This window comes from Pipra filicauda, unplaced genomic scaffold (assembly GCF_003945595.2).
Source record: "Pipra filicauda isolate LSUMZ 115617 unplaced genomic scaffold, ASM394559v2 scaffold275_size1018216_pilon, whole genome shotgun sequence".
Taxonomy (NCBI): domain Eukaryota; kingdom Metazoa; phylum Chordata; class Aves; order Passeriformes; family Pipridae; genus Pipra; species Pipra filicauda.
Genome location: NW_024104393.1, coordinates 940,740 through 968,545, shown reverse-complemented (window position 1 = coordinate 968,545; position 27,806 = coordinate 940,740). Strand labels below are relative to the sequence as shown.

General features: G+C 45.5%; 1 protein-coding gene across 4 annotated transcripts; it reads left to right on the top strand.

The window, feature by feature from the left end:
• Window positions 1-12,547: 12,547 nt before the first annotated feature.
• On the top strand, window positions 12,548-27,074 carry SALL4 (spalt like transcription factor 4). Of its 4 annotated transcripts, none has more exons than XM_027751913.2 (4): window positions 12,548-12,728; window positions 20,302-22,833; window positions 23,489-23,796; window positions 24,912-27,074. In XM_027751913.2, the coding sequence occupies exons 1-4, from the start codon at window positions 12,659-12,661 to the stop codon at window positions 25,338-25,340; spliced, it is 3,339 nt and encodes a 1,112-aa protein (XP_027607714.1). In that variant the 5' UTR covers window positions 12,548-12,658; the 3' UTR covers window positions 25,341-27,074. The 4 variants fall into 4 exon arrangements, with proteins under 4 accessions (XP_027607714.1, XP_039238536.1, XP_039238537.1 ...); XM_039382602.1 differs by lacking the exon at window positions 12,548-12,728 and adding an exon at window positions 13,467-13,523; XM_039382603.1 differs by lacking the exon at window positions 12,548-12,728 and adding an exon at window positions 15,551-15,577.
• The last annotated feature ends 732 nt before the right edge of the window (window positions 27,075-27,806 follow it).

The window sequence follows — 27,806 nt, the reverse complement described above, 5'->3', positions numbered from 1 at the left end:
AGGGACGCCCCCAGTGCTTCACTGCAAAGCAGGGGAGCAGAGCCTTTTAAAAAGTTATGCCCATCCTATGCAATCCATGACTTGAGGTAAATCCAGCCTAGCCCAGCAAACTGTATCCTGGGTTACTCAGAGTATTTCTTGCCAGGCTGTTTGTGCATGGCTGCCCCAGGCTATTGCAGCAAAATTCCTTGTGCTGAAGCAACTCCATTCATACAGGCAGGGTCTGGAATAACCCCCAGCGAGGCCACGCTCAGCTCAGAGCTGCAGATGTAAACCCTGAGTGGTCTGAATTCAGTTTGCTTTATGTACCACCCTGTTAATGCTATTAAAACCAGAGAGAAACAAAGCTGGAGGGAGAAATTCCCATGGTTTATATTTACACCATGCATCCAACAGACTTCCCCCCTTCTCCGGAAGAGTTACAGAACGCATTAATTGAGCTTCAGGGTGGCTGATAATTACATAATTGCAGACTAATTTCCCCTTTCCTAGAGGTGAAGTTACACTGGTGGCAAAAAAACCCCTGCACAGTCTTCTCAAAAGCAGAAATGCTCCTGCATACAGGAGACCTGATCCTGCCCTGCCCAGGGTTGGTGGGAGTCTGTTGAAAGAGGGAGATGTGGGTGGTGCAGGTATCGGGGATGGCAGGAGGCTGCAGCCCATGGCTGAGGGGTCCAGCCCCATGGAGAGACTCCCTCCTCACTGGATGGACCTACAAGCACTTTTTGTGGCTGTGGTCTGAGGAAATGAGCCAGCTGAACCAGCAACTTTTTTTTTTACTGGGTTATTTTTCAGCCAGTGCAGCATAAAAGGAACAAAAGAGAGGTGGGAGCACAGGCAGGTTCAGCCATGATGCTGTTTAGTGCTGATACTCAAATGGCATTGAACTAAACTGGGAAGCTTTGGCTCTGTGAACACAAAAACCCCTTCTAAAGACTTGTTGCCACCACTCTTCCTCTGCCCATCTCCGGCTGGAGTCAGGGAGGGCAGCAAACAGGTATTTTGGCTCATCTCAAACTGTAACCTCACCCTGAAAGCAAAGACCAGGTCTCCTAACAGCGAGACACTTGGGCTTTGACATGTTCTGGTTTTAACAGCCCTGAGCACACTGAGTGCCCAGCACAAACAGCAGGGGGGAAGGAGGGTGATGGGCTGCTCCCTGATCATTTTTGGTGGTGATACCATTTCTGAGAGTGGCACTAGGACCCAAAATTCAAGCCCTTCAGCCCTGATTTCACCATTACTCATGAGTTCAGACAACCACTCTCTTACAGCCTGTCTGGGAGAACCAGGACTGGGTGTTTTCTATGGGGTGGGTGAGGCTGTGCCACCTCAGCACCCAGTTCTTTCATTACATCATCTGCAGGTACCACCCTGCACCTTGATCAGGTCTTTCAGCCCTCAGGCAATAATTTTATGCTGTCTTTGACATGGCTCTAGGGATGATAAATACATGTGCATTTCTTAGGATTACCTCAGGTGGTCTCTGAAGGCCCAAGTGCTTCCTAATCTTTTGCTTTTTCCCAAAAAAAATATAAAAAGATTTCTCAGCCATCTTAAAACCTGTAGCTTCAGACTCAAATTGCAACTTGAAAAGGTTTGTAAGAAACAAGTCTGCAAATGTATTTAGTGTATGAAAAATGATTTTCTAAAAAACATACAAGATGTTCTATTTCACCTAATTCTCTGTATTGATTTCTGTGGCATCATCTTCTTCCTTCCCTTTTTCATCTTTTAATGCATTTCTATTTCTTCTGAACACACAAAAAAAACCCCTGTTTCTTTTACAAAACAGAACAAAGAAGTTTTCCTTCCCAATCAGTAATTTCGTTTTCTTTTGTAATTGTAAAAAGAAACTCCTGAAAAATCAATATACTGTTGCGAAGTTGTGCACAACCGGGAATGGAGAAAGCTTAGTAAATAAAGGAAATTGCAATTTTTTCCTCTCTTTGGTCACCCTTTGGTACACTCAAGGTGACTGTCAATCTATTTGGTGCTTTTCCCCCTTGCCCCCCCCCCCCCCCCCCCCGAAAATTTTAAAGCTAATCTCGGAGATGAAAAGAAAAGTTTGCAAAGAATTGTTCTTGGAGCCAAAATTCCTGATGCCCTAAATTACAGCAACCCCCACCCCGAAGTGGCTGGCTCCTTAAAGTAATCTGACTCCTCTCAATTAACCAGCACCGAGATAAAGATTGCTCATGCTAAAGATGTCACATAACACCAGGCTTAGAAATTGGAAAACCTCAGCTAAAGGAAAGATACCTGTTGGGCTGCATCAATAGTTTCAACATATATCAATATTTGGATACGATTTACTCTCTTAATGTGCAAAATCGAGTGAATTTATGCACCTAAACCTGACAAAGAAGGGCTTCTTGTGGAATAACCTCTTTAATTAAAATGTATAAGGGACCATTTACTTGGGGAATCTTTGTGAGAGCTTGGAACTGTGAGGCTTTTTGTAAGGCACAATGTCATCTGCAAAATATACACAGGGAGTTTGGAAGCTCAGATGTGAGCTGCTTGCAGATCCAAGGGGGGCAGAAAAAGATGTTTTGCCAACTTGATTTGCACCTGCAATTAAACAGACACACAGGCCAGGCTAATTTACACTGAAACTTAATTGCAAGCATAAATCTCGTGTATACAAATGACATATAAATAAAACCTCTCCTAGATACCCAGGATCTGCTACACAAAGGAGCCAAGAGTCCCATATCTCCTGTTTTTCGTGGTTATAGGTCTCTCTTTGGGCCACAGAATTACTTTAATGCATTTGTCTTTTTGCCTAAAAATACCTAACGGTGGGATGTCAAAAAAATAAATCAGGATCCAATTTGTCCTGGCACACCTTTAAACAGGGATGTTGTTAACAATTAATCAGCAAAAGAGTGTGAGGAAACACAAGCATGTGGGTTACAATTTATTAACTGTAATCCAGTATCCTGTAAAGGTGCTTTGCTGCTCTTAAGTTTTTGTGGAGGGAGCCAGGACTGAGTGTTACAAGGAATAAGTCAAGGGATTATAGATTTGCTGAGGCCATTTTTTTATCTTCTAAACAGTATTTCAAGTGTGGAAGGCACTTTGAGACTCCAGGGCTGAGCAGTGTCCAACTGCACCAGTGCTTTTTACATGAGTGGCAAGTTCTTGATGAAGTCTAAAGGAGAAAGCCAAGAAAGGGAACACCCAAAAAAAGAACAAAAAACAACCCAAATTGGGTGTTTCCCCTAAAAGTATCTTCACATAACAACTTATTTCCATATAAACTTGAATGTTTGGGGGCTTTTGAGCAGCCTGGAAAATTAGATCAAATGAGGGTAAGATGCAGAATGACCTAAAGTCATTTCATGCCTGGACCAGAATGGAGCACCCTCTCAATACTGTTGATACCTTCATGGAGGCTTACACTGAAATAGGACTGGATGCTCTGAGGGTTGGATTTTAATTTCATTTTGTCACATGGCTGGTCAGTTAAGAGGCAGCATGCTAGATTTTTGTTTCTCTTCCACAAAATATGTTCACTAGTTTTTTCCCACTTGGGTTATGAGCCTGCTGTTATTCTGATAAGCCTGTTTATGGTGTGACCTACTTAAGCAGAGCTCTGATGGCTGGAGGCTCTGGGTAGTGCAAAGACTATAAAGGCCACAAACAGGAAAAGATATCATATGAAAAAAAAGTTTTCAGGCTTTTGTCCTTTACATGCTGCAAGGTGTCAAGCACTGAACCAGCGCCGAGACCATTGTTCAACCAACTGCTCTTTTCAAATGGAAATGCCTGCAAAAGCCATGTCAGCAAAAGGAATTCTTTGCTTAAACTGTGGCTCCTAGCTTACATCCCACAATAAAACCTGAGGCCTATTAGTCCATATTAGGACTTGTTACTAGGTTTTAAAGCTCCTTTCGGGCACAGTTTCAGCCTAATCTGGCTGTATCACTACCAAGGTTACGTTGCCTTTGACTTGCATCAGAAGTCTGGTTAATTGATTTCACTACTGCAACTGGCTGTTACAAAATATGTTTCTGGAGAGACACGGGCCTGGCTACGTCCACACAGGAAACAGGATCAAGGATTTCCAAAGGTCTGTTGATTTTTCAGCTTTCATGCTCTGAAGATATATTTCCTTTGAAGTGTCTCAAATAGGGTAGTATCCAATTATATTTGTAATCCCAATCTAATTCAATCAGGGACTCCAATTATAGCTGATCTGTCTCTTAATCTAGTTAAAGTCTGTAGAGTAGACAGTACCTTAGCTAACATAACTACATTAAAATTTAAGCTGTTGATCCAGGGACAACCAAGTTACAGCCAGAACTAGCTGAAAAGTGGGAGGTTTGCAATGGAAATGGGCTAATCCTCATTTAACGTCCAAAGCCTGTACCAGCTCTTGCAGCCAAATCTCTGGCAAGTTTCTGATTATAAAGGGCCTTAAAAAGTACTTTTATGGTGAGCCAAACACAGCTGTTTTAGCCCTGACTAGTTGTTTTCTTCCTCCCGAACACCTCATCCCAGCTCTCCCCACAGCAGGCTCGGGAGAACTCAGTGCCACTTCCACAAGGGCATCACGTTGAAACTCTTTGGAGCAAGTGGTCTGGCAGCTGCTTGGCATCTTCCCTGCTTATGTGTGGCCTTGGCACAGCTGGCAGACACCCAGCTGTTGCACAAATCCACCCTCACCTGTGCACTCTCCCTGAAAAAGCTTTACCCTAAGAAGTTCCATGAGTGCACAGAGGGAGGTGACCTGAGACACATGGGTGATGCACCGTGGCTGTGGTGCATCATTTACACTGCCAAAAGGAATAATCAGACGGTGTTAAAGAGCTGGTAGGTATAAAAGCAGGCAGACTGTAAAACAGATAGGTATTGGGGAACCTTACAGATGGCCACAGAGTCGTGCTGCTTCAGAGAGACTTTAGAAAACACATCACTTTAGTTAACTAATGTCAAACCACCAGGTTCTGCACCAGTTTGATCAGCCAGAGTGAATGGGGGTTACACTAAAATAACTGAGCTTCGTAGGCAGGAATGTTGTACAGTTGTGGGTTTTTGGTTTGGTTATTTGGAGTTTTTTAATTTCTCCCAGAACTGACTGGCTGGAGTGACCTTGGCCAACAAACCAGCAAAGAGGTCCTATTGTGTTTAATCATACTTGGGGGCAGCTATTAAATTTAATTAGTTCTGTCCCAACTGCCAGTTGCTCAGTTTCAATGTATTTACCCACCAACTCCAGGCTCCCCCTTCCAGTTTTAAGGGATGTACTTAAGCTGCCCTGATGAAGACTAAAGTCTGTTTGAACCATTTTGGGAGACAATGTATGAACTCAACAATAGTTTCCTTTGTTTGAAGAGAAAATTGAGTAGCAATACTGTCTCTTGCTGAAAGTGGTGTCTGACAGCAGGGACACCTTGCAGAAAATGTCTGTTTTCCCCAGTTTGCCCTGAACTTTAAAATCTGACTTACTTAGAAAGGCAAGTGCATTCTCTTAAATACAGTAACAGGGTACACAGAGATAGAGCACCCAGAAGGAATAAATACCCTGGGATTTACAGCATTACACCTGTAATTTGAATGTTTGGAGATGAATCTTATTGTGTAAAACAAATTCAAATGCAACTTTTCAGTTGTCCAATCTAAGCAGATATATCAAATTATATCAGAAGTGTAATCTTAACTTCAGTGGGCTCATTCTGCTGTGGCACTTCAACGCCTCTGTGAAAATTCAGACAAAAATCCCTTTAATCGTTCACATTTTTGTCCTTCTTTCTTTCAGGCTCTTATTTGGACAATTTTGTGTTGACTTCTAATCAAGCTTTTAAGTGTGAATGTTTTGGTTTCATTTTTTTCCTATTGACTTCCAACCATAACAGTTGAAGACAGGGGACTTGGGGATTTTTCAGTTGTCAATAATTTTTATTTTTTTACTAAAAGCTGAGTTATGAAAGACCAGATGGCATCTCCAAAACCTGCTAATGCTCTGAATCTCCACTAACAACTGGTTGTCAGTCTTTCACAAAGTCTAGCATGAACCAAATTCACCCACATGGAAACTGGCCACACTTAGGACTGGGATGTAACTGATAAAAGTAATTGAAAAAATTGCTGTAGCAGAAGAAATGGAATTAGGTCTGCCACATTAGAAAAAAAAAATCTTATTAATCATAGTCATAAAAGCAGAAAATGAAAGCTAATTTTACTAAGCAAAAACCCCCTGCTAAGTGGTTTTGACATCTGAAAATAATTCAGTTTCGATCTTGGTGCTTCACTGACAGGAACAAGGAAATTCATAATTCTCTCCCCAAGTTGCTGTTTCAAGCCACTCCACATAGACACTCAAAGATTTTCTTTGCAAGCACCAGGAACACAGACCTTTAGGGACCAAACTCAGTCCTTTGCTAGGACAGGCAATATCTTCCATGTGCCTTTCATGACCTGCTTTTTAGGATAAGACAGTGAAACAGTGTAACAACAAACGGATTATGGAGCAACACCACTTGCAATTCAGTCGTGGTTATCTGAGATGATGAGGATACAGGGGGAGGTTGTGCTCATTTGTTACCTTCTAAGTCCTATTTAACATTGCCATCTAATTCAATATTTCACTGTCACAGTCAGATATTGTTGGGTATTCACCGAAAAAAAAAAAAAGCCTCATAATCCAAACCCATCAGCCTAGTTCCTACCCATGAAGGGGATTTACCATTCCGAGCCCCTCACACCACTGCTGGCCCTATATTCCCCCTGTAAAAGGGGATAATAATTAGACATCTCCAAAGGCTTCATCACAGCTTAGTGCTAAAAAAAAGGGTTTGTGTACCTTGTCTGGAAGGAAAGGATCTCACAGAATTCCTGTTACTATCTGTGATGTGTCTTTGGGCCATGAAATTCAATGAAGACAGCATGACAAAGACAAGTTACACCTACCTCTGATCTCAGGTTTATTCAGAAGCAAGTAAGTGTTTGAAATTGAACAAATATTGCAGAGGAGGGGAAATGCCATTCACGGAACACACCGGTAATCCAGTCCTTAGAATGGTTTGTATTCTTGGGGAGAGCTGGATCTCTCATTCTCCAGATTGCATCTGAGGCCTAATACAAGATATTACACGGGCACACTTCGCATGCTGTGAGAAACAGAGCTGATAATGTTTACTCTTGCGTTGAAGAAACGCTTGGGCATTTTAACAAACACCCAGAGATTTGTTTGTTTGCCTGCCCAGCCCACATGCCTCTCATTCCTCCTGGCGGGAGCCAGTTGGTGGTTCTTTCAAAAAGTTACAATTCCTGTGTTATTGTGGGAGAGCTGAGGTTTGAAAGGAAGTTGCTTCCTGCATCTTTGGTCAGATGTATCTTTTGGATGTAACAGCCCAGAACCCTTGGGAATCAGCTGTCCATTAGGGATACCATAATGAAGGTGGTAATTCTGTGGTGTTTGTAAACCCTTTGAATTGGCAGCCCAACTACCAGAGACTGAGTTTAAAGAGGGAGGGTAACAGGTTTTTTACTCATTATATTTCCACCTTGTCTCTCTCTCCTTCACCTTTCCATACTGTAACGGTTCTGTGAAAATCCTGCCTCCTCGAAACTCCTCCTTCAGTCTCATCATCAGTGTGTAAATATTATTCTTAAAACATAATAATGCAAAATAATGCAATCCCTTCCCAGCAATCCGAGCTAATGGAGCTGGGGGGAACAGTGAGGCAATTGCAGAGTCACAACCCCTAAACCAAAAGGACTTGCTGCTATCACAGAGTTCCAAACGAGTATAAACAGCTGCTCACAATTAACATTAGAACACTTCTGTGATGCTGTTACATGGACACTGTTTAATGACAGGAGTAAAACATGAAGCTCTGTTGATAACTTTGTTGCAGCTCTTCGTTACTGGATTACTTAATATTTTTGCTGTTAAATATTGAGGACAGAGTGACAAAAGAGAATGCAGTATCTATCTGTCATGTTTTAAATATTCTAAAAATATTAAAAATTACTAAAATTATTAAAATAATTTTTCTTTAAATATGCCTTTAGGATGTTTAAAAGAGCTGGTGTCAAAGATTTTAGCACAGTAACTAAAAAAAAAAATAAAAATAAAGAAAATACAAAATACAACCCCCAAACCTGGAAGCAAATTCAGGAGAGTTTCTAACTTTAACCTGAAGCTTACTAAAGAACAGGTGTACCCTGTAATTATATTGGCCTGCAAATACATATCTAAAGTAGGACCATTGCTCTGATGAGTTGTGTTTGCATTAACAATTCCCACATGGAAGGTACTTCAGCAATATTGTGGCTACACTAATTGCAGCTGGACTAAAAGCATCACTAGGTCAAGAAGGGAGGTGTTCCCTGAGTAGTCAGGTCAGGAAACCTGTTCCTGAGGGTTTGTGCTCCATCGTTCTCCCGCTCCTCGGTGTTTCCCCTTCTCGGTCCCATGTCTGGAGGGACAGTGGTTGATGGGCCAGCAGTACCTCTGTGCTCTCTGCTTTGCTGGCTGCCATGTGGGGAAGGTTTGAACTACAACTCTTTCTTCCAATGAGCACATTAATTTGGATCTTTCTTCTTTCTCCAGATGCTGATTGTCACACAATTTGCGTTAACTCATGTCTTCAAAGCTACTCCCCCATGATCGGGTTTGACTGAAGTGGTCAGCAGCTTCAAAAAAGGAAGATGGATGGATGGACCAAGGAAAAATATATTTTCTTATAAAGGAGGAAGAAATAAATCTCTTCATTTTCACAGCTATAAAGGTATAAAAACCTGTTTAAAGAGAGTGTCTCCTGATTTTAGATTCAGTTATAGTCTGGAGGAGCCAAAGCACTTGCCAACACGCAATTTAACGTACTTACTAACCACTTCTGAATTTGAATGTCTGGGTCCCTGCATTCAATCTTGATTAACTGGCCCAATAATGAATGTTAATTACCCTGATTTACATTGCTTACAGAGCTAAGGTCAACTTCACATCAGCAAACTTGGAGTTTCCTAAACGTGTTCCAACAGGGAACATTCAAGTTGTCTTCAACGCAGTGGAGATAAGCCCTGAGAGCCTACACTGGGAGATTTGTCCTGCAACGAGCTGCAGTAAGGAACAGGAGGAAGAATACAGAAGCCAAGTGAACTGCTGGGCCTCAAAGTATACTAAGATTTTTTTCCTGTGTTCCAAGTTATAAAGGTGTACATAATACAAAGTGCAACTTAAGAAAGGGCATTTTTATTTATATAACTGTAGATAATACATAGTGCAACTTAGGAAAGGGCATTTTTAGTTACGTTTATATACTGAATATAGAAAAAAATTACTATTTACTGAGTTTTAAACTTGTGTGTTCTTCCCAGCAATAAACTGGGCTGATCAGAGTAGGACAGTGCAGGATTTAAAACAATATTCTTTACCTTGGTGGGAGTTAGTAAGTGTGTGCATAGAGACACCTACACGTATCTATATACAATATATATAAATCTCCCAAGAAACACACTTATCAGGTTTTTCCACAGTCATGGCCATTTTTCAGTGACATTCCTGAGGACAGGAATTTCCCGGGCTGGGTAGAGCTGTGGTTCCTGCCGCTGGCAGCAGCTTCTTGTGGCAATGAGTTCCACGTGCTCCTAATGCAGGGTGTTAAAAAAGATCCCCGTTATCACCCCGAGGTGGGGTGGCTGCTCTTGGAAACACGCCTATCAGGAATGATGCCTCGGCTCTGTTGGTGGTAGAAGATTGTTCCTCTGGACATTTCTTAAAAAAATAAATAAATGTCAAGCCTGAAAAGGAAGCCTGCTAGTTTTCAAATCCAGGAGCTGTAATCATGCTAATCCATATGATCGTGCTAAAGCCAAGCAACTTGCCTTTTGCATATGATGTAATCATCCAGTGTAGCCTATTTATAACCTCCATGGGCTGGGAACACCTTCCCAGAAAAATATAATCAGCACAGCTTTCCTTTGCTCACATTCCCCCTCTTCCTCCCTGTATTTTTCAGTTGGTTATGCTCTTTCTCCTACTTTCGATGTTATCCCAGCCTTAAATACAGCGACTTTTTAATTTTTATTTTAAACTAATGCTTTTCATGTATTGTATTTTTTCAGTGTGTTAGAGCTGTGCTGAGTGGAATCCCAGTCCTCTGAAATCAATACCAAAACTTCCATTGATTTCATATAATATATTCCTTTAAATTCAGTACAAGTGCTCCCCAGGAGTTGTCTATTTTAAATATGGATCTACTGTATTGGGCTGTCAGTCTCTCAGCTTGATACATAAACCAGCGTGTTTCAATAAATGTGTTGGTGTGGGTTGGTGCCTTTATGTGTAATAACTGAAAATCTGTTGGTTATACTGAGCATATCAAGTGTAAAAGGAGAAAATTCATCAATGTGAATATCTATCTGTGGATCAATTGGTATCAATCTTGTTTAACAGTCTATTTCCTCAGGACACACTTTGGAAACAAAGAGCATTTCAAACTGCTGGTTAAACAAACAAATACCAAGAAGCTCTTTGGGCAACATGGGGGTGGAGTAAACATCAGAGAAAAATGGTCAGGGATCTTAAATACCTGTTAATCTCTTCTATTTTATACTAGTAAAGACAGAGTTTCTCTTGATGTAATGTGCCCATGAAAGTGCATCAAGAGTGGGGGGTTGTAAAAGCATTATTTGCTCGCAGAGGAAAGGGCGAGAAAAGTGGTCTGGAAAACAAAATTTGTCCCCTGACCTCCATGTTCAATAGCTGTCCAAGGAGGAGGGTGACACCTTCTGCTCTGCAAGATTTTTTCGAAGGTTTGTGTTATCCTTAGCTAAATAAAACCCCCTTGTGAGACACTATAAAAACAAAACGAAACCCCAAGAGGATATATAACTAATTAGATCAGGATGCACTGTTTACCCTGGTCTACAACATTAAGATCTTCTCATGCCTCTCCCATCCAGGTCCCCTCTCCCCTCAAGCACCACCAAAAAAAATAGATAATCCTGACCAGTACTCGGCATGACTGTATCGTGCACACAGGCACAAATTTTAGAACAGAAGAAGTGTTGTACAAACCCCAGGGGGTTTTACAGGGTAAAAGTGCTGGTAAAGTAACAGGTAAAATGAGCCTGTGGTGTTGAGCAATGTCCTGTGGTGATTGCGTGGCTGCCTGAGGTAGCAGTGCTTCCTCCCTCCTGCTGTCTAGTAACATTTGGGTTTTCCATTCTACATTCTACATCACCCTCCTGAACCGCCCCATAACCTTGGGTGGGTGTTTATCTTCACAGCAGCTTTGGAGCTTAGGGAACCCCCAGTTCACAAGCAGGAAACTGGGGCACAAACCCTGGTAAATTGTTTGCTGATGAATGCAATGGAACTGTGTGTTGAGTCTGACTTGACCTGAGCCTAGTTCTCCTGAACCCTTACCCAGTGTCCCGCTCCTCCAAATCAACAAAATCATCCCTTCACCAAAAACAATCTCTCTCTCCAAAGTTTTCTAGCAATTCATTTCATTTTTCATAGGTAGACCTGGGGGGTGTGTGTTGTTCCACATGAAATCAGAAAGCAGTCACATCTCCCACAAAGATTTTGCAATCTCCATATACTCAAGGATCCTCACATTTTTGCTTATGCAAGATCCATCTGACTTCAGCAGGGGTTGAAGTGACTCTGCTCTATGACACTTGGGGGCTTTACAGCACAGTAAATTCGAGCCTCAGCTGAGGCGGGTTCTGCAATCACCTCCAGCTACATGGACTGTCCCCCATGTGCCACCCAACGCCAGGGCCACCCAGCTGGGGCTCGTGGGGAGGATTTAAACGTGGTGAGTGTTCACATGGAACCCAACAGCACAAGAGGGGAGTAAAAACGAAAATGATTCCACTACGTACTAACACAGTCAACTTAGCGCAGGAAAACACTTTCCAAGTGTTGCTTTATCACTTGTTTCAACTTTTTCACACGGACCTTTTACGTGTGTAACGTTTTTACTTGCTGTTAAAAATACCCTTGGCTCGATTTTGCTGGCTTCCCAGAAAGTGAGACTTTAAAGAGTCTCTAAACAACTGAACGAACGCCAGCATAATTACGCGCCGTCTGGATCGGCTTTTAAAGCCCCTTGAGTTGCCCACCCCACTGGAGGACCCGGGGTTTGTTCGCTCCGACTATCAGCGCTCTTCCCTCTTCCACCTTATCGAGTGACAAAGGGAAGAATTACCATTGTCCCGGGCTTCTCCTTGTTTTAGGGGGGGTGGGGGGTGGCGCGAGTCTTTTAAAGCATAATGTAAAAAGCTCAGGTGAGGCAACAAAGGTATTGTCGGTCGTGAGTCTGGCCGGCCGTGCCGCCGGTTGTTTGTTTACTCTGAGAGGTGGTCGGTGCCCCCCCTAAAGCCGGGGGGGCGGCCCCGGCCCCCGCGGGACTCTCGCCTTTGTGGCCCGGCAGGGCGGGCCGGGCGCGGGGACTACATGGCCCAGCGTGCCCCGCTGCGCGGATCAATGGGGCTGATTTGAATAATCTGTGAGCCCTTGGACTCAGGCCAATCAGCCGTCAGGGACCCATGATAAATCGCAATGCATTATTGATAATCATAATTACTCTGACATGCGCATTCCGCCCAATGGGGGTAATTTCCCAACTCTAGGAATTTGTTGTGAAGAGGAAAATAATTGCTACTATTTTGCTCCCGATGCTGGTGCACCATGTCGCGACGGAAGCAGGCGAAGCCCCAGCACATCAACTCCGAGGAGCAGCCCCCAGATGCTGCAAGTGGTGAGCTCAGGGGGGGCGCGGAGCCGCCGCGGGTCCCGACTCGGCTGATGCGCGGAGGCGGCGGCGGGGCGCGGGGGGCGCTTCCCGGGGGGCTTTTTCCACCCTCGTGCTTCATCCCGCTCTCTTTTCCCCCCGCGGGCTCTGCCACGAGCCCGACTCCCAGCCTTCCCCAAGCTTTTTTGGGGCTCCGAACTCCCCACCCTGCGGAGCCCCGCGCGGTGTTGTTCCGCTGGGCTGAGCGGGGCACCTCGTTTTTTTTTTGGAGGGGGGGGGGCGGGAGGCTCGGCTTTGGGTCGCTCCGGAGCGCAGCCCTGCGCGGGGGTGCCCGAGGGGTTCTCGCTCTGCCCGGCCGGTGGCCCCCCCAATGCCCCACACGCACCCCCCGGTCCCGCAGAGCCTCCGCCGGGTCCCGCGTGGGGGGCGCGGGGGCCACCGGCCCCGCTGCCGCCGCACTGGGGGTGCAGCCTCATGGGAGGGGAACCCCAAAGATGCCCTGAGGCAGAGAGAATTTGGGGGGGTGGGCGGGGGGCAAACGGGTGGGGGGAGCAGAGGAAGAAATTGCAGACGACTTCGGAGGGGTAGGAAATGGCTCGAGTTCGGTTTCCTTGATCTATCCAGCACTTTCTCGGGAGTTATTTGAGGATTTTTGTGGGGCTTTGGGGAAAAAAAAAAAAAAAAAGAAGGGAGAAAACCCTCCACGCTCGGACTATTTTTGTTGGAGATCACAATCGCCCTGGACCTTTTGTAGCTTGACCTCCAGCCATCTTTGATTTCCGACTTCCTAAAATAACTCCGGTGAGCTAATGTGGGGTGTGCGTGAGCGCTTTGTATTTGGGCGGCGTGGGGGACTTTGCCACCGCAAATCGCAGTCCCCTATTTTGGGGAGCTCGCAGCCCTCGGCCCTGCCATGGGAGAGTAAGAAATTTTGGCTCAACGAAGCCCTCAGCTCCCGGTGGGGTGGGCGTGCAGGGAAAGGGCCGGCGTTCCCGGAGCGTGCCCGGTTCCCGCGGCGGAGCAGCATCTTCCCGCTGCGGGGGCTGACGGCTCCCTGGCTCCGGTGGGGGCTCTGCCCCCGCTATCACCGCCCTCGGGGCCGGGGACGCTCCAGCGGTGCCCGTCCTGCTCCCAGCCGGGACTGCGGCGGGGAGGAGGGCACGTCCCGTCCCGGGTGGGGAGCGGGGCTGACCCGGGTTGCGTTTGTTCACAGTTGTTGTGGTCGTTGTGCCCAAACGTTTCTGTGTGTCCCCCAAGAACTTTCTTTGGTTCACTGCCATCCTTTAGGACTGGTTTTGTTTCCATCCCTAGATCTGATCAATACCCCGGCACGTTACAGGAACTGCTTATTCCCAGCCCGCAGGAGATTCGGGCTCTTTAATTTTTTTTTTCCTCCTCCCCCCTTTCTTCTTTGAGTCGAAATGTGCAATTGTTGGGTCCAGTTAATGGTGACTTAAGAAACAGCATGCTGGCCAGAAGGCAATAAATCCCATGTTTAATGCATGACTGTTTTCCTTTGTGCATATGGTTAGGTTGGGGGATGGAGGTGATGTTTCCACATGTAAATCTCTGCCCGCTGCTGGAAAGGCACCTCCGGCCCCGCGCTGAAACAAAAGGGTTAATCACTCCTGATGCGGCCGCTGGGGCGGGGGAGGTGTGCGGGAGGGAGGGAGGATCGCTCCACACCGCGCTCTCCGGGGCAATGGCCAGCTGCTTTTTTGTTGTTGTTGTTGGAGCTTTTTTTTTTTTTTTACCCCATTCTCTTTTAACAACCAAACCCTGGCCGAAATCCCTCTGGGAGCCGCTGCACAGGCCGGGGGACCTGGTGAAACTCTGGCCGTGCCTGGGGAGGCTTCTCCTGCCGTTCATGGGGCGGCGGGAGTTTGGGGGTTTGGGGGGAGCGGAGGTGCCGTGCGCTGCCCGGCCGGGACCTTCCGGCGGCGACCGGTGAAGGTCCCGCATTGAGCCCCGTCCTGCGGGATCTCCGCTCTCAGAAATACAAACCTTGGCTGCGGCTCCGATGGCTCGGACCGCCCGCCAATATCCAAAATAGTCTTGCTTATTCCCCCCTCCAGGTGTGCCCATAAATAATAAGTGATGAAGCTCTGTAACAAAGTCGAAATTCCGCGAGGATTTGTCTGGGGCATTATCGAGGATATACACATAATCGTAATAATAAAATCAAGCCCTTATCTCCTCTTTTGCAAGTGTTCCCTTTTTTCGCAAAGCGATTTGGGACCCACCTCTGTGAACAATGCGGCGGGTTAGTGTCCCGCGAACCTGGGGATCCATTAACAGGTCAAAAAATCAGCAGGTGGTCACTGAGGAATAATGCTACATACTGAAAATTAGCATTTCCACAAAGGGCTTGAAAATACCCATTGTGCTGGATCGCTGCCATTAAAAATCGGATTCGTTCTTAAAAATACAGTATCAAACTGCAACTTCAATTTTTTTTTTCTCAATGCGAAATTAGGGATTTACTTTATTTGAATCCCCGCTTCGTGCGCTGATCTCTGCAGAAGTGGAGAGGGGTGTTGAACTAGGAAAAAACCAAGTTTTGCGGTGATTTATTTTATGTTTAATTTGGGTTGCCCGAAGGTGCTGTCGCGGGACAGGCTGGCCCGGCCCGGAGCCTCGGGGCGCAGGAGCATCCCCCGGGGTGCTGCAGCCGTGTGAAGGGGGAGAGGGTACCGGGGGGCGGAGGGGGGCGATGCCCGGCTTGTTTTTCCTTTTACGTAAGTGAAACATTATATTGGTTGTAGGGATGGAGCCCTTTCGCTGGGCTCGGCGGCATGTGACGTTTTGACAGAGCTGCTGCTCTAACCTTTGCCTCCTCCTGCTTGCTGTGGGTGGTAAGTTGATGTCAGGCTCACAATTAGGACTCTCATGCAATTGACCTTGGCAGCGGGGTTTGTGCCGTTTAGCTCGCTCTTAAACACTGTACTAGTGTTAAGTGTGGTCCGGGGCCGCCGCCTGCGCGGCTGCGGGAGGGGCGGCGGGGCCGCCGGGCAGGTAGGGCGGCCGGGGGGCTTTGGGGGGAACCGCGGCTTTGGGGGGGGCTCGGAGCGCTCTGGGGCAAACTCGCCAACGCACCACTCGTCCCGTGGGTGATGTGTGGGTCGCTGTTGGCTCAGGTGGCTGCCGGGGGGTCGCGGTGGCCCCGCCCGGGGGTGGCCGGTGCCGCGGCGGGGCCGGGCGGGAGCGCGGGCCGTGAGTGCCCTCCACCGACCGGCACCGGGACCTCCGCCGGGGCTCCGGGCAGCGCCCGCAGGTAACTCCAGCCGCTTCCCAAGGGCCGGCCCGGCGCTCGGGGGGCTCAGAGCCCCGTCCAGGCGCCGTCGGTCGGTCGGGAGCGGGGCTGCGCCCTCGGGAGCCGCCGCCTCGGAGCTTCACTTTCCCCGCGTGTTTTAACGCTTGTTTTGCTCCTCAGAAGTGTTTTATTCGCGATAGTTCGTTCTGTGTTCCGCCGAATGTGTCGCTTGAATAGGTGGGTCACCAAAAGGGTGAATCAGTAGGTAGATAATAAAACAATTAAAGTCTTGAAATCCTGATTGTAGGTGTAACGCGTTTCTGGTTCGTTCTTGGCTAGAAAAATGCAGCTGATGAATTCAGTGTAGAAAACATCAAGGCCTTTGGCATATTTCTGTAAGTAGGCAGTCGTATGTTTTACTTACTCAAGAGGGTGATTTTGTCATAGTTACAGTTAAATGAAATGCGTTAAATGTTGTTTGATAGTGAAAGAAAAAGAGAGTGAATTTTTGGGCAGTTTGCAGTTCTTGGAAGTCCCGGATTTTCAGCGGGGAACGGGAAAAAAGCATCAGGGAACCACGATGCCTGAGAGAGCAACAGGGAGAGCTGATGGCAGAGGATTTCATGTCTAGGACTGGAGTGGAGGGTCGATAATCAATTTTTCACGAGTTAATTTTAAGCGGAGACGTACGTGGTTTTGTTAACGTTAAAGCGAAAGTAGTGCATGGGTTGTAGTGTGTAGGGAAAGTAAGCTCACCAAAGGTATTAAAACTCCTGGAAAAAAAAGTGGGTGGGAAAACTTGAGCTCAGTTTCATCCCAATTCACGTGAACTACAGTTGGAAAAAACAAGTCACTAATGGCTCAGTTGAGTGGCAGACCAGCAGCACCCTTCTTGAAATCACATCAAAACAGACTTATTTCACTCTTTTGCTGGTTCTCTTAAAAAAAAATAAATTAGTCGAACTGTGTGGATTTTATCAGCCTTCCTTGTCGATGACCGCCTTGTCCTACACAATAGTGGATTTTTTCCATCCATTTGTCAGTGATTCAATCTAACCCCCCTGCTGGGTTTACTGCATTCTTCTAACTTATTGGATAACTAGATGCTGAGAGATAACATTCCTGAAATTCGGGAGTGGGGAGATAAAAAAAACACAGTAGAAGTCCTATCCCTGGGAAGCCTTTGGAGAGGGTTAAGTGAAGTGCACAAGCAATTGTTGTGGCAGGGCTCTCCTCGGTAAATCCTTGTACAGTATGTGGGCAGAGCTGCTTTCTTGGCATGGAAACCCCCTGGTTTCGGACCGTTAATTCATGTTAGTGATAACTGCTGAGGTTTTGGGGAGCTGAGGTGCTCTGATTGCAGCCCTTGGTGCCGGGGAGAGGATGTACCTAGAAATCAAGATGAGTTTTACAGAAGCTGTTGGTGTTTTTAAAGAAACAGTAAATTGCTCCTTAGTTATTCCAGCTACTACACAGTTACCCAGAGTCCTGCTTCTGAATTTATCTAAAATTCTTTATGAGATGGGGGAAGATATTATATCCACTTTTTCTAAGGTAGAAAGGAAAATAAGGCGTAACTTGCCTATTTGTCATTCAGCAAGTCATTTCAAGCTCTGAATTGAATTTATTTGGAGTCCTAAACTAGTGCCTTACTGTCAGGGGAACTGGAAACGAAAATATGTGACAGTGGCAGCAAGAGCTGGCAGGGGCAAGGCTCCCAACCTGCCTGCTGCTGCCCATCACAAGTACCTTCAGTGTACTGGAGTTTTCTTTCTCTTAGGTGGCAACTGCTGCTTGGGACCAGAAAAGTTACCAGAGCTCCTCAGAATTAGGAAAATGAGGAGCATGGGCTGTGCTGGAGGTTGGAAAAGTGGCATTGAATTTAGTGTGGTCTTATCAGTGGAAAAGTAGAAAAATAAGAAAGCACTATCAAGGGAAGGGAGATAAATGATCAGATGCTTTTAAGAAGTTAAAGTTTGAGGACTTGTCTAGACATTATCCTGGAATATCTCCTTGGGGGTGGGCAAGAATCTTTGGTATAGACATATTCTGCTCCAATGGAAAAAGGAGAACCTTGAGGTTATTTTGTAACGTGTAAACTGTATAGTTCCGCCTGGAAGATGGGACTAATAACTAAGGGATTTGGAAAATTTTTTAGTATATTCTATGAAACACCTGTGTAATGGATGGAAACAGGAGAGCAGTGAAGACCTCTAAAGGCAGTGTACAGAGTAGTTCTGGAGATTTGTTGTCTTTTTTTTCGACATAGGTACTTTCTTTCCCATTATAGCTTAAAATAATCTGTTCTTGGTTGACTCTCTTGTCCAGGTTCTGAATTATGTACTACTTGTACTTGTCTGCAGACTAGATTTCTCTGTATGCTTTTGCATAGAGTTAAATCAACGTTAGAGGCATCAATTTAATGACGGGATAGGAGATACATGCTCTTACTTGTTTCTTTCACTTACAGAAGTTTGGGCTGAAGGAGAGGGAAGAAAAAAGCATTTAAATCTCCCTGTTTAGATAGGAGGCATCCAAACGTTTTTGATCATACCAGTTCTGAGAACCCTTTTCCTCTCTGTTCAAGGACTAGAAGTGTATGTGATTTTTTTTTACAGATTTGGATTTATTGCTCTAGAGATCATAGCAGAACAGGCCTCTGATGCTTGCGATGTTTTGTAATTGATCAAATGTTTATTTTTAAAAATAAACTTCAGCGTGCACTTTCTGCCACACAGCATTAAACCGTTGAAGTTTGATGTGTTGAATAGACATACAATGCTGTTCAGCTAAGAAGTGTCAAGGTTTGCCATATCCTCCCTTAGAGAGCTTTTACACCCCCCTCAAACAGCAAATTGATGTGCTTGGACATCCTTCCCCTCCACCCTGCCATGTACAGGATATACACATGTATCAGATGTGTGGTTCGGTTACACCTCTAAAATGAAAGCCGCAAAAAGCTCCTGTGCTTGCAGAGTCTGGGGTTCACCTTGTGAAATGGCGTGGGCCGGTAATGTGGGATCAGAGAAGTGCTGGAGCCAGGAGGCTTGAGCAGGACAGATCTCAGCTCAAGTTCTCAGTGTGTGCAGGTCTGGGGTGTGCCCTGCTGGGCCTGTTGGAGGTGAAGTTACTTAGTTACTGCGCCCTTGGCACCCATCGAAATTAGACGAATTGATAGGAGTTCCAGGAGGTTTCAGCTGTGGGGGCTGGAATACAGCTGGAGCCCTTCCCGCTTCCCCTTCAGCTCTAAAGCTTTACCGCCTGAGCACTCCTGCCCCCCCTTGCCCTGAGTACTGGCCTGCCTTGAGCTGGGTGTTGAGTTTGTTGTTTGAAGGATGGCGAGACCGAGCAAAAACATCCTGTTTTGCTTTAGAGTTTCTGTTAACCTCTATTCCAGTTCTGATGTTTCCCCGAATGATTTTCTTTTTCTGTCCGCGTGCAAACTCTGCTCAGTCCGTTCTGGGGGGTGCTGGTGGTGGAAGGGCAGGAGCGGACATGGAGCCCAGCTTGGCTCTTCCTGCCCCTTCCCAAAAGTGGGTGAGTTGCAGATGCAGCGAAACGGGGTCTGAAACGGGGGTCTGAAAACGGGGTCTTGGTGTGTTTTGCAAGCAAGACTTGTTACTTGGATTATTTGTTTTAATAATCACCAGCATCAATATAGGCTCATACCTGTGTGGGGGGTTCTGTCAGTTAATCGTGTCTTCTTTACTACTGTGTCTTTTTAGAGGTGGGGTGTTTTTTTTTGAAGGTTTTAAAAGCTAATATTGGCCTTTTGTCAGCCCTTTTCAGTTGTAATTATTACTGTCATTATGGTGGAGTGCAAGTCGTTTAATACATCAGTGTACAATTAAGTATTGTTCTGAAGTTCCCCTGTTAACAATCTTGTATGAATTTTTGAGAGGTGGTTAACAAAGATTTAGAACCTGAAGTACAAACGCCAAACAGGCTTCTGTGGTGTTTTGCTCAGTGTTAGGAGGCTTTTTCTGTCTACCTTGTGTTCCTTTTAAGCTGTTTTGCAGATGCTGCCTTGCTGCACTGTCTCTTTTTACCTGTATAAAGGGATTTTGGATAAACCCTTTTCATTGAGCCTTGTGAGAGTCTTTTTAGATTATTGTTTTTATTGAAAACACAGCTGAGATGCAGATTTCTTTTTGACTGCAGAGGGTTTGTCATCAAAATAAAGAGCAGGACTTGATTCATTTGCAAACTTGATTCCAGTGTTTTGTATCTTTTAGCTTGAAATTCAGGTGAAATCGGTGATCTTAAGAATAGTGAATACTCAGCCTAAACCTAGCAATTAATAATGTGACTTTCTTTTATTTTAAGGGAGTCCACAAGACGTCCCAGGTGATAGAGATGGCGAAATGAGTTCCAAAAGGTGCCGCGTGGAGGAAACTAAAATCTGTGAGAAATGCTGTGCAGAATTCTTTGTTCTCTCTGAATTCCTTGAGCATAAGAAAAATTGCACTAAAAATCCACCTGTTCTAATCATGAATGACAGTGAGGGAACAGTACCCCCCGAGAGCTTCTCTGAAGCTTCTCTAGGGAACTTTCCAAGTGACCGAATGGATAGCAGGACACGCAAGGACATTCAGGCAAAGGGCTGCACTGGTTCTATGGAAAAGAGAGAAGGAAAAATGGATGCTGAATCAGTTGGAGGAATGTACCTTAAAATAGAACCCCCTGTCACGCCTGCGGCTCCTGGGCTAAGCTATCTACCAAAATCCAAAGTACCAAACACTAATGTGACTTTGCAGACGATACGTGGCACTAAAGTGGCTGTGAACCAGCGGACCTCCGATGCCATCTCTTCCTCAGCAGCCAGTTTCAATGCTATCCCCATGATCCTGGAGCAGCTCGTGTGTTTGCAGCAGCAGCAACTCCAGCAGATTCAGCTGACGGAGCAGATCCGCATTCAGATTGCCATGATGGCTCCCCACGCCCTGCATCCTTCTATAGCAGCTGCTACTGATCCACTAAAAGCTCTGGGCGCTCACATGTCTCAGCAGCTGTCGGCTGCTGTGGCTTTAATTGGACAGAAAGCTGGAAGCCAGAGCCTATCACTGGAATCCTTGAAGCAAGGAAAACTACCTCATTCTAACACTGGCATTGCAGCCGCCAGCTCGCTGGCTGCTGGGCTGTCCTCCTCCTTTCCCCTGAAGCCAGAGGGAAGCCGAAGCCTCCCCGGCTCCATTTCTCAGTTCCCGAATCCTTTGCTACCTCAGTCCTCCAACTCCGTCATCTTCCAGAATCCGCTTTCGGCCGTTTCTTCTGTAATAGATTCCTCAAAGAAGGGGAAGGGGAAACCTCCCAACATTAGCGTGTCTGAAAGCAAACCGAGTGCAGAAGAGCCGTTCTTCAAACACAAGTGTAAATTCTGTGGGAAGGTCTTTGGCAATGACAGTGCCCTGCAGATCCACCTCCGCTCCCACACCGGAGAAAGGCCCTACAAGTGTAACATCTGTGGGAACCGCTTCACAACCAAAGGAAACCTTAAAGTGCATTTTCAGCGTCACAAAGACAAATACCCTCACATAAAGATGAATCCTTACCCGGTTCCTGAGCACCTGGACAATGTTCCCACTAGCACTGGAATCCCATACGGGATGTCTGTGCCACTGGATGAGTCTAACCTAATTGTGGATAGCAAACCTCTCCTGACAACTCTGCCTACCTCTGCGGCCACGGGTGCACCTCAGACCATCTCCAGCCTAGCAGGCATTAAGGAGTCTCTGCCTGGTACGTTCTCAAGTGATCTGCAGTCAAGGCCGTCTCCAGAAAGTGAGGGTGGCTCCTCCTCATCAGGAGCAGTCGGCCATGAGTCGGGAACAGAGCAGAGCTTGAGCTCACCACAAGCCACCTGCAGTGTGAGCATCTTCCATGTAAGTGGGTCAAACGAGCAGGGCTCAGAGACGTCGAAGCTTCAGCAACTGGTTGAAAATATCGACAAATCTACTGCTGACCCCAACGAGTGCCTGATCTGTCACAGAGTGCTGAGCTGCCAGAGTTCACTCAAAATGCATTATCGTACTCACACCGGCGAGAGGCCGTTCAAGTGTAAGATCTGTGGCCGTGCTTTCTCCACTAAAGGGAACCTTAAAACTCACTACGGCGTCCACCGGGCCAATACTCCTTTGAAGATGCAACATTCGTGTCCTATTTGCCAGAAGAAGTTTACAAATGCAGTTGTGCTGCAGCAGCATATCCGCATGCACATGGGGGGACAGATCCCCAACACGCCAATGCCAGAGAACACCTGCGACAGCACCGATGTGGATCCTGCTGTGGCTGAGAAGAACGGAGACATCAGTCGCCAGGATGAGACCGTGGAAAGCATAGAGATGGAAGAGGACATGGATGCTCAGGATGGCCCCAGGAGTTCTTCAAAACCTCCTACTCCGTATGATGCACAATCAGAGTCGCCAGCCACGGCAGCCTCCTTCTCTGGTGTTACTGCCCTGGAGAATCAGATGAAGATTGTCAGCTCTTTGAACTTGCAGCGGCAAAGCAGTTTGAAGTCTAGTGACAATGGCTCAGCAGAAAGTGATGGCATGACAAATGATTCGTCTTCTGTGGCAGGAGATCCAGATTATCAGAATGGCAGGAGTCCTGCTGCCTCTGAGTCCGCGTCTCTCCAGGCTCTGTCCCCAACCAACAGCCAAGCTGAGAGCGTGAGGTCAAAGTCACCCGCCTTCAACAATCAGGAAGATTCAGGCACGGGAAATAAAACAGAGGGTCCTGAGAATGCTCCTGCAGAAATGGAAGGGGTTGTTGGTGCTTTGGATTTAACTTACGGCAACATTGGTCGGAAGGTCATTAAAGAAGAACCCGGGTTACACTTTGCAAATGGAGAATATGGTGAGTAATTCAAAATGCTGGTGGTACTTTGGGGTGGGGCAGTAGGACTGGAGGAAATCAGTCTCTAAAAAGGACTAGCAGGAAACAAAGCCTTCTCAGCTTTCCCCTCTTCTTTCTCCTCTGTTAGGATAAGGGCATATGCCCTGCTAAGTTTCCCTGACTAAGACTCAAAATTCAAAGACTTAAGTGCCGTTATCTCCTGCAAGGGGTAGCATAAAGGTTCTTAAAATTAATATAGACCATGCACTTAGTGTATTTCATGGGCTCACCTAATACTTCCTTATATCTCTTTAAAGATACACATTTGTGTTTTGTGGGAAAACTGCTTATCCCAAGAATGTGTCATGGAAACTCTGGAAATTGTATGTGGGCTTTTCAGGCTCTTTAGCATTAAGGTTAATGTTTATCTAAATTTGACCTGAAAGCAAGACTTTCTAGCTCATAAGCTCACCAAAAAAGAACAGGGGTGAACTGATTTGTTTTGGGGTGTCCCAGGAAGTGCAGTAGCAGCCCTGTCGTGTGTCTCTGGAGGGCTCTGCAGATGTGCTTTTCAGGCTCATGCAGCTCCACAGGCACGGCCTCTGGAGCCTTAGCCAGAATTAAGCTTTGAAGCAGAATGAGGTTGGGATAAACATTACCTTTGCTTTCTTTCCAGGTCGAAGTAGTATTCCAGCTGCTTTTGTGAGAGCCTCCCCAGCCCTGATAAAGATGGAGATGCCCAGCGATCGCCCCATCAGCACTGGCCATTTCATTGGCCCACCAGCTCTGTCCCCTGGGGTTGCCCCTCTCCTCGTGCCACGACCCAAGTTCTGCCGTCCTGCCAAACAGCACATCTGCACTACCTGTGGGAAGAACTTCTCCTCTGCCAGCGCCCTGCAGATCCATGAGCGGACCCACACTGGGGAGAAGCCATTTGCCTGCACCATCTGTGGGAGAGCCTTCACCACAAAAGGAAACCTGAAGGTAGGTCATCTCTATGGTGTTGATCTCCTTTGTTGGTGAAACTCATACTAAAGATGGAAAGACTTGCTAATATTTGACCTGCCTTTGGGGGCAACACTTCTTTTACTTCCTCACATAGTTATCTTTGACTGTTGTCTCTCCTTCCTGAGTTTCTTCACACAGTTTCTCGCTAAACACTGTGCTGAGGTTGCCTGCAGGTCTTCACTTCTGTCCTTGACTTTTGACTTTCCTTTTGGGATGGAAGGGAAGGCTTAGCCCTTACTGAGCAGATTGCTTTTTTCTTTTGCATTTGGATTTGGATGTGTCAAGACATAAACATTTCATAGACTGAATGCTACAAAATTCTGCCTGCAGAGTAAATGCATTACACTGCACTGCTTGAAACACTGTGAGATGAGGAGAGATTAAAACAGGATAATCCTGAGATAGCACAAAGTACTTGGGGATTGTGTCTAAGCACTTGCTGAAGAAGTGCTGTGAGTCTGTCCTTACTGTCAGATGAATCTATTTGCCCTGTGAGGGACTTGCAGCTCCCTCACTCTCACCGAGGCTTCTCCCTTCCTGTGAGAAACTCTTCAAGTTTTTCAATCCTCTTGTATAAATGGGAGATAAAATACTTACGGGGAGAGAAAATACTCTGCAGTTTGCAAACAGTCCCTTGCTGGAAGCACTAGCAGAATGTGGTATGGAAAATTTCAGCTTAGGCGAAATCTTCCTCATTATTTAGTGTTTCTCTTCCAAATTGCTTGGTGGTTGTTTTTCATTAACCAGCTTTTTTTTTCAGTATAGTCTGTTCACAGCAGATAGCGTGGCTTTTATTTTGGGGGAGAAAGCGGCATCTTCGCCAACTCCACTTAAAATAAATGTAAAACACAGTCCTATGAGCCCTTGAGCAGTAAACTCTAGAGATGCATGGTAATGTCAGGCAGTGGAATGACTCTATCTTACACATGCCAGGATGGAACGTTGACAAGAACAACCCACCTTAAACACTTACCTGAATGCAAATATGACTTCTTTTGGGCAACTTGCCTGTAAGCAAAGTAGAACTTGGGTATGCCATGAAAGAGCTGCAGTAATAATGATTCTTTTCACTTTTTGCCCCCCTCTGGAAGGTCCATGTGGGAACTCACATGTGGAATAACTCTGCCAGGCGGGGAAGAAGGCTTTCGATTGATAATCCCATGGCTCTGCTGGGGAATGATCCCAAGAAGATATCTGACATGTTCCCAAAGGATGTGTTCCCAGTGCCTCCCTCAGCGAGCATTGACCCCACGGTGTGGAATCAGTACGCAGCAGTGCTCAGCAATGGCATCGCCATGAAGACCAACGAGATCTCGGTGATCCAGAGCGGTGGTTTGCCCACCCTCCCGGTCACCATCGGGGGTGGCTCGGCCATAAACACTGCTACGGTCTCCAAAATAGATGGGACCCAGTCTGGGACTGGTTCTGAAACAGAGAAGGCCAGTGGTGCTGCTGCAGACAATGTGCCAAAACACCAGTTCCCTCACTTCATGGAGGAGAACAAAATTGCTGTTAGTTAAAGACTCTAGTGAAGTCGACGTACAGAAAGAACAAATATATATATACACAAACATATATTTTTAAGAGATTCCACTTCAGCCTCCTATTTTCCTATTGACGTGCAAATGATTTTATGGTTGTCTTTGTAAGAGTTGCCCAGAGTACAATCATGATATTGCTTTGCAAATAGTAAATAATAAAGATTAGGATTTCCTTCTATTTGGAAAGATGCGGGTCTTGCAAAGTAGTTCTTGCGTGTGACTTTAATGTGTACAGCCTTACAGAAGTTTCTACAACTTGAAATTCCAAAGGTTAGAATATTTACCTCTGTTTAGAGTGATACTTGGGGGTTTCGAATAGAGTGGAAGCAACCTACTGTTGATGGAAAAGGTTCTATTTACTGATGAGAAATGAAATTAATGCGGGTAAATATCCTAGAATGTCTGCTACCCTCCTAGGAAGAATTTTTCTGTTTGGATTTTTGGCTCTGTGTGGTTTCTGAATGTACTTTTTACTACAATGGCTAAAAAAAACTACAAAAAAATTTTTTTAATTACTTTTTTTTTTTTTTTTGCCTCAGAAGTTCTATGGAAAGAAAGTTGCTGTTTTTCTTTAGTCACTGCTCCTAAGTAATTAATTCTCTGTGTTGTTGACTGCTGCTTATTTAATACTACTACTAGGACAGTCCTTCAAATGTAGTGCCAAAATTCCTACTTCCAAAGATGTGCAGTTTTTCCTAGATGTTTTATTTCAATACCAAGAGCCCCAAACAAGCATGGGTAGGTATGTATATACTTTTTTTGTTTCCTCTTGAAAGGGAAGACTTGCCTTGGGAAGTCAGGTCTAAAAGCTCTGCAAGGAATCTCACGTGACTGTTGCAATTGGGCATGGGAACTGGTTTCCTTAGCAAGAGACATTTTTATTTTTATTTTGTTTTTCATTTGGGTAATTTAGGAGATCAGTCTGTGTAAACCTGTATTTAAATATGAAGTATTCATGCTTAGGTTAAATGTTTTGTGGGTTTTTGGATGGCATTCCTACTCTGGTCATTAAGTTTCTTGGTGGTCTGTGAATTTGCATTCTACCAAAATGGTAATTAATGATCCATGTGTATTGTATGAAGGTTGCTGGGATAGTCATCTGGATTCTAAGTTATCTACCTCATTTTTTCCTTTTGTAGTTGTAGTGTCTATTTTTCTATTAATGACCACTGTAATGACTGAGATTCAAGCAGATGCTTCCATGCACTATCTGAAACCAAAACCTGATGTATTAGTGGAAGCACCTGAAGAGTTACTGGACTGACCTTTCACAATTCCTCTGACGCCTGCTGGAACTGGATGTGTAATGGGATCTGAACCAGACTGGAAAGTGAGCATTTGGAATGGAAGGACTGAAGGATGGAAAGACATCTCGCTGTTGACTGCAGGAAATCTTCAAGTCCAGTCTCTGTTGTGGAAGGCCCCAGAAATGCAGATTACCAAAAGTTTGTGTAATGTTGTTGCACCTGATTCTTGCTTATGATCTCTGTATGCCGAGTTGTGCCTTTCCTGCTGGACTTGTAAGTAAGAACATACCAGTACCTGTTTACACTGTAAAATGGATATTGTTACATAGACCATGCAAAAGGCATCCCAATTGTCATGTTTCTACATTGTGAATGTATGACTTTTGAGAACTCTGTAGTTTTGAGTATCTACTGAAGCATTTCTGTTGACATTTTTGAGAATAAATTTTGGGATGGCTTTTTCACACTTCTTGCTTTAATTTTTCTGGCAAAGCTTTTGTCTCCTGAAGAGTGAGTTCAAGGGGCAGGATGCTGTCTCACTCCAGGGACTTGAAATCTGTGGCTTTAATTTGTTACTTTAAACAACAGGAACCAGGTAGGAGTGGAGGGGTCTTTAGATCCGTTCCTTAGGAACAGCTGGGGTTTGATACAGGGATTGGAACATGCCAGGGATGTTCATTTCCACACTAGAATAGAGGTGACAGGAATATGTACAACAGTTCCTGTACTGTGATCACCCTACAAAGGGAAAAGAATATTAAGTTGTCAAATTGCCAGTGCCTGAAGACACTGGCTGCACAGAAAAAGGATAAATATCTTCCCCTAAAGAGCAAAGGAAGACAGTTCTGAGAACAGCAGCCCTGATATAGTGGAAAAGTGCTGAGGTTCTGATTCTTGCAGCTTAAACTAACAAATGTATTTTGAGCTTGGGAGGTAACAGTGGAGGAAAATGGTGCAGAAACTGATATTTCCAGCACTGCAGCTGACTGCACAATATTTGGGAGTGTGAAGAAACACAGAAAGGAAACACTTGTTCTCTAGGCTCTACCACCAAGCTGAGAAAAGGTGTGAGGAGGGCAAAATAAATATAGGAGCAGAAGGAAAGATAACAGCACACAGGGGATATGCAGGAAGGTGGAAAACATTCAGTGCTTCACTAGGGCATGAAGTTGTTTAAAAGCAGCACTATAGTCCCTGG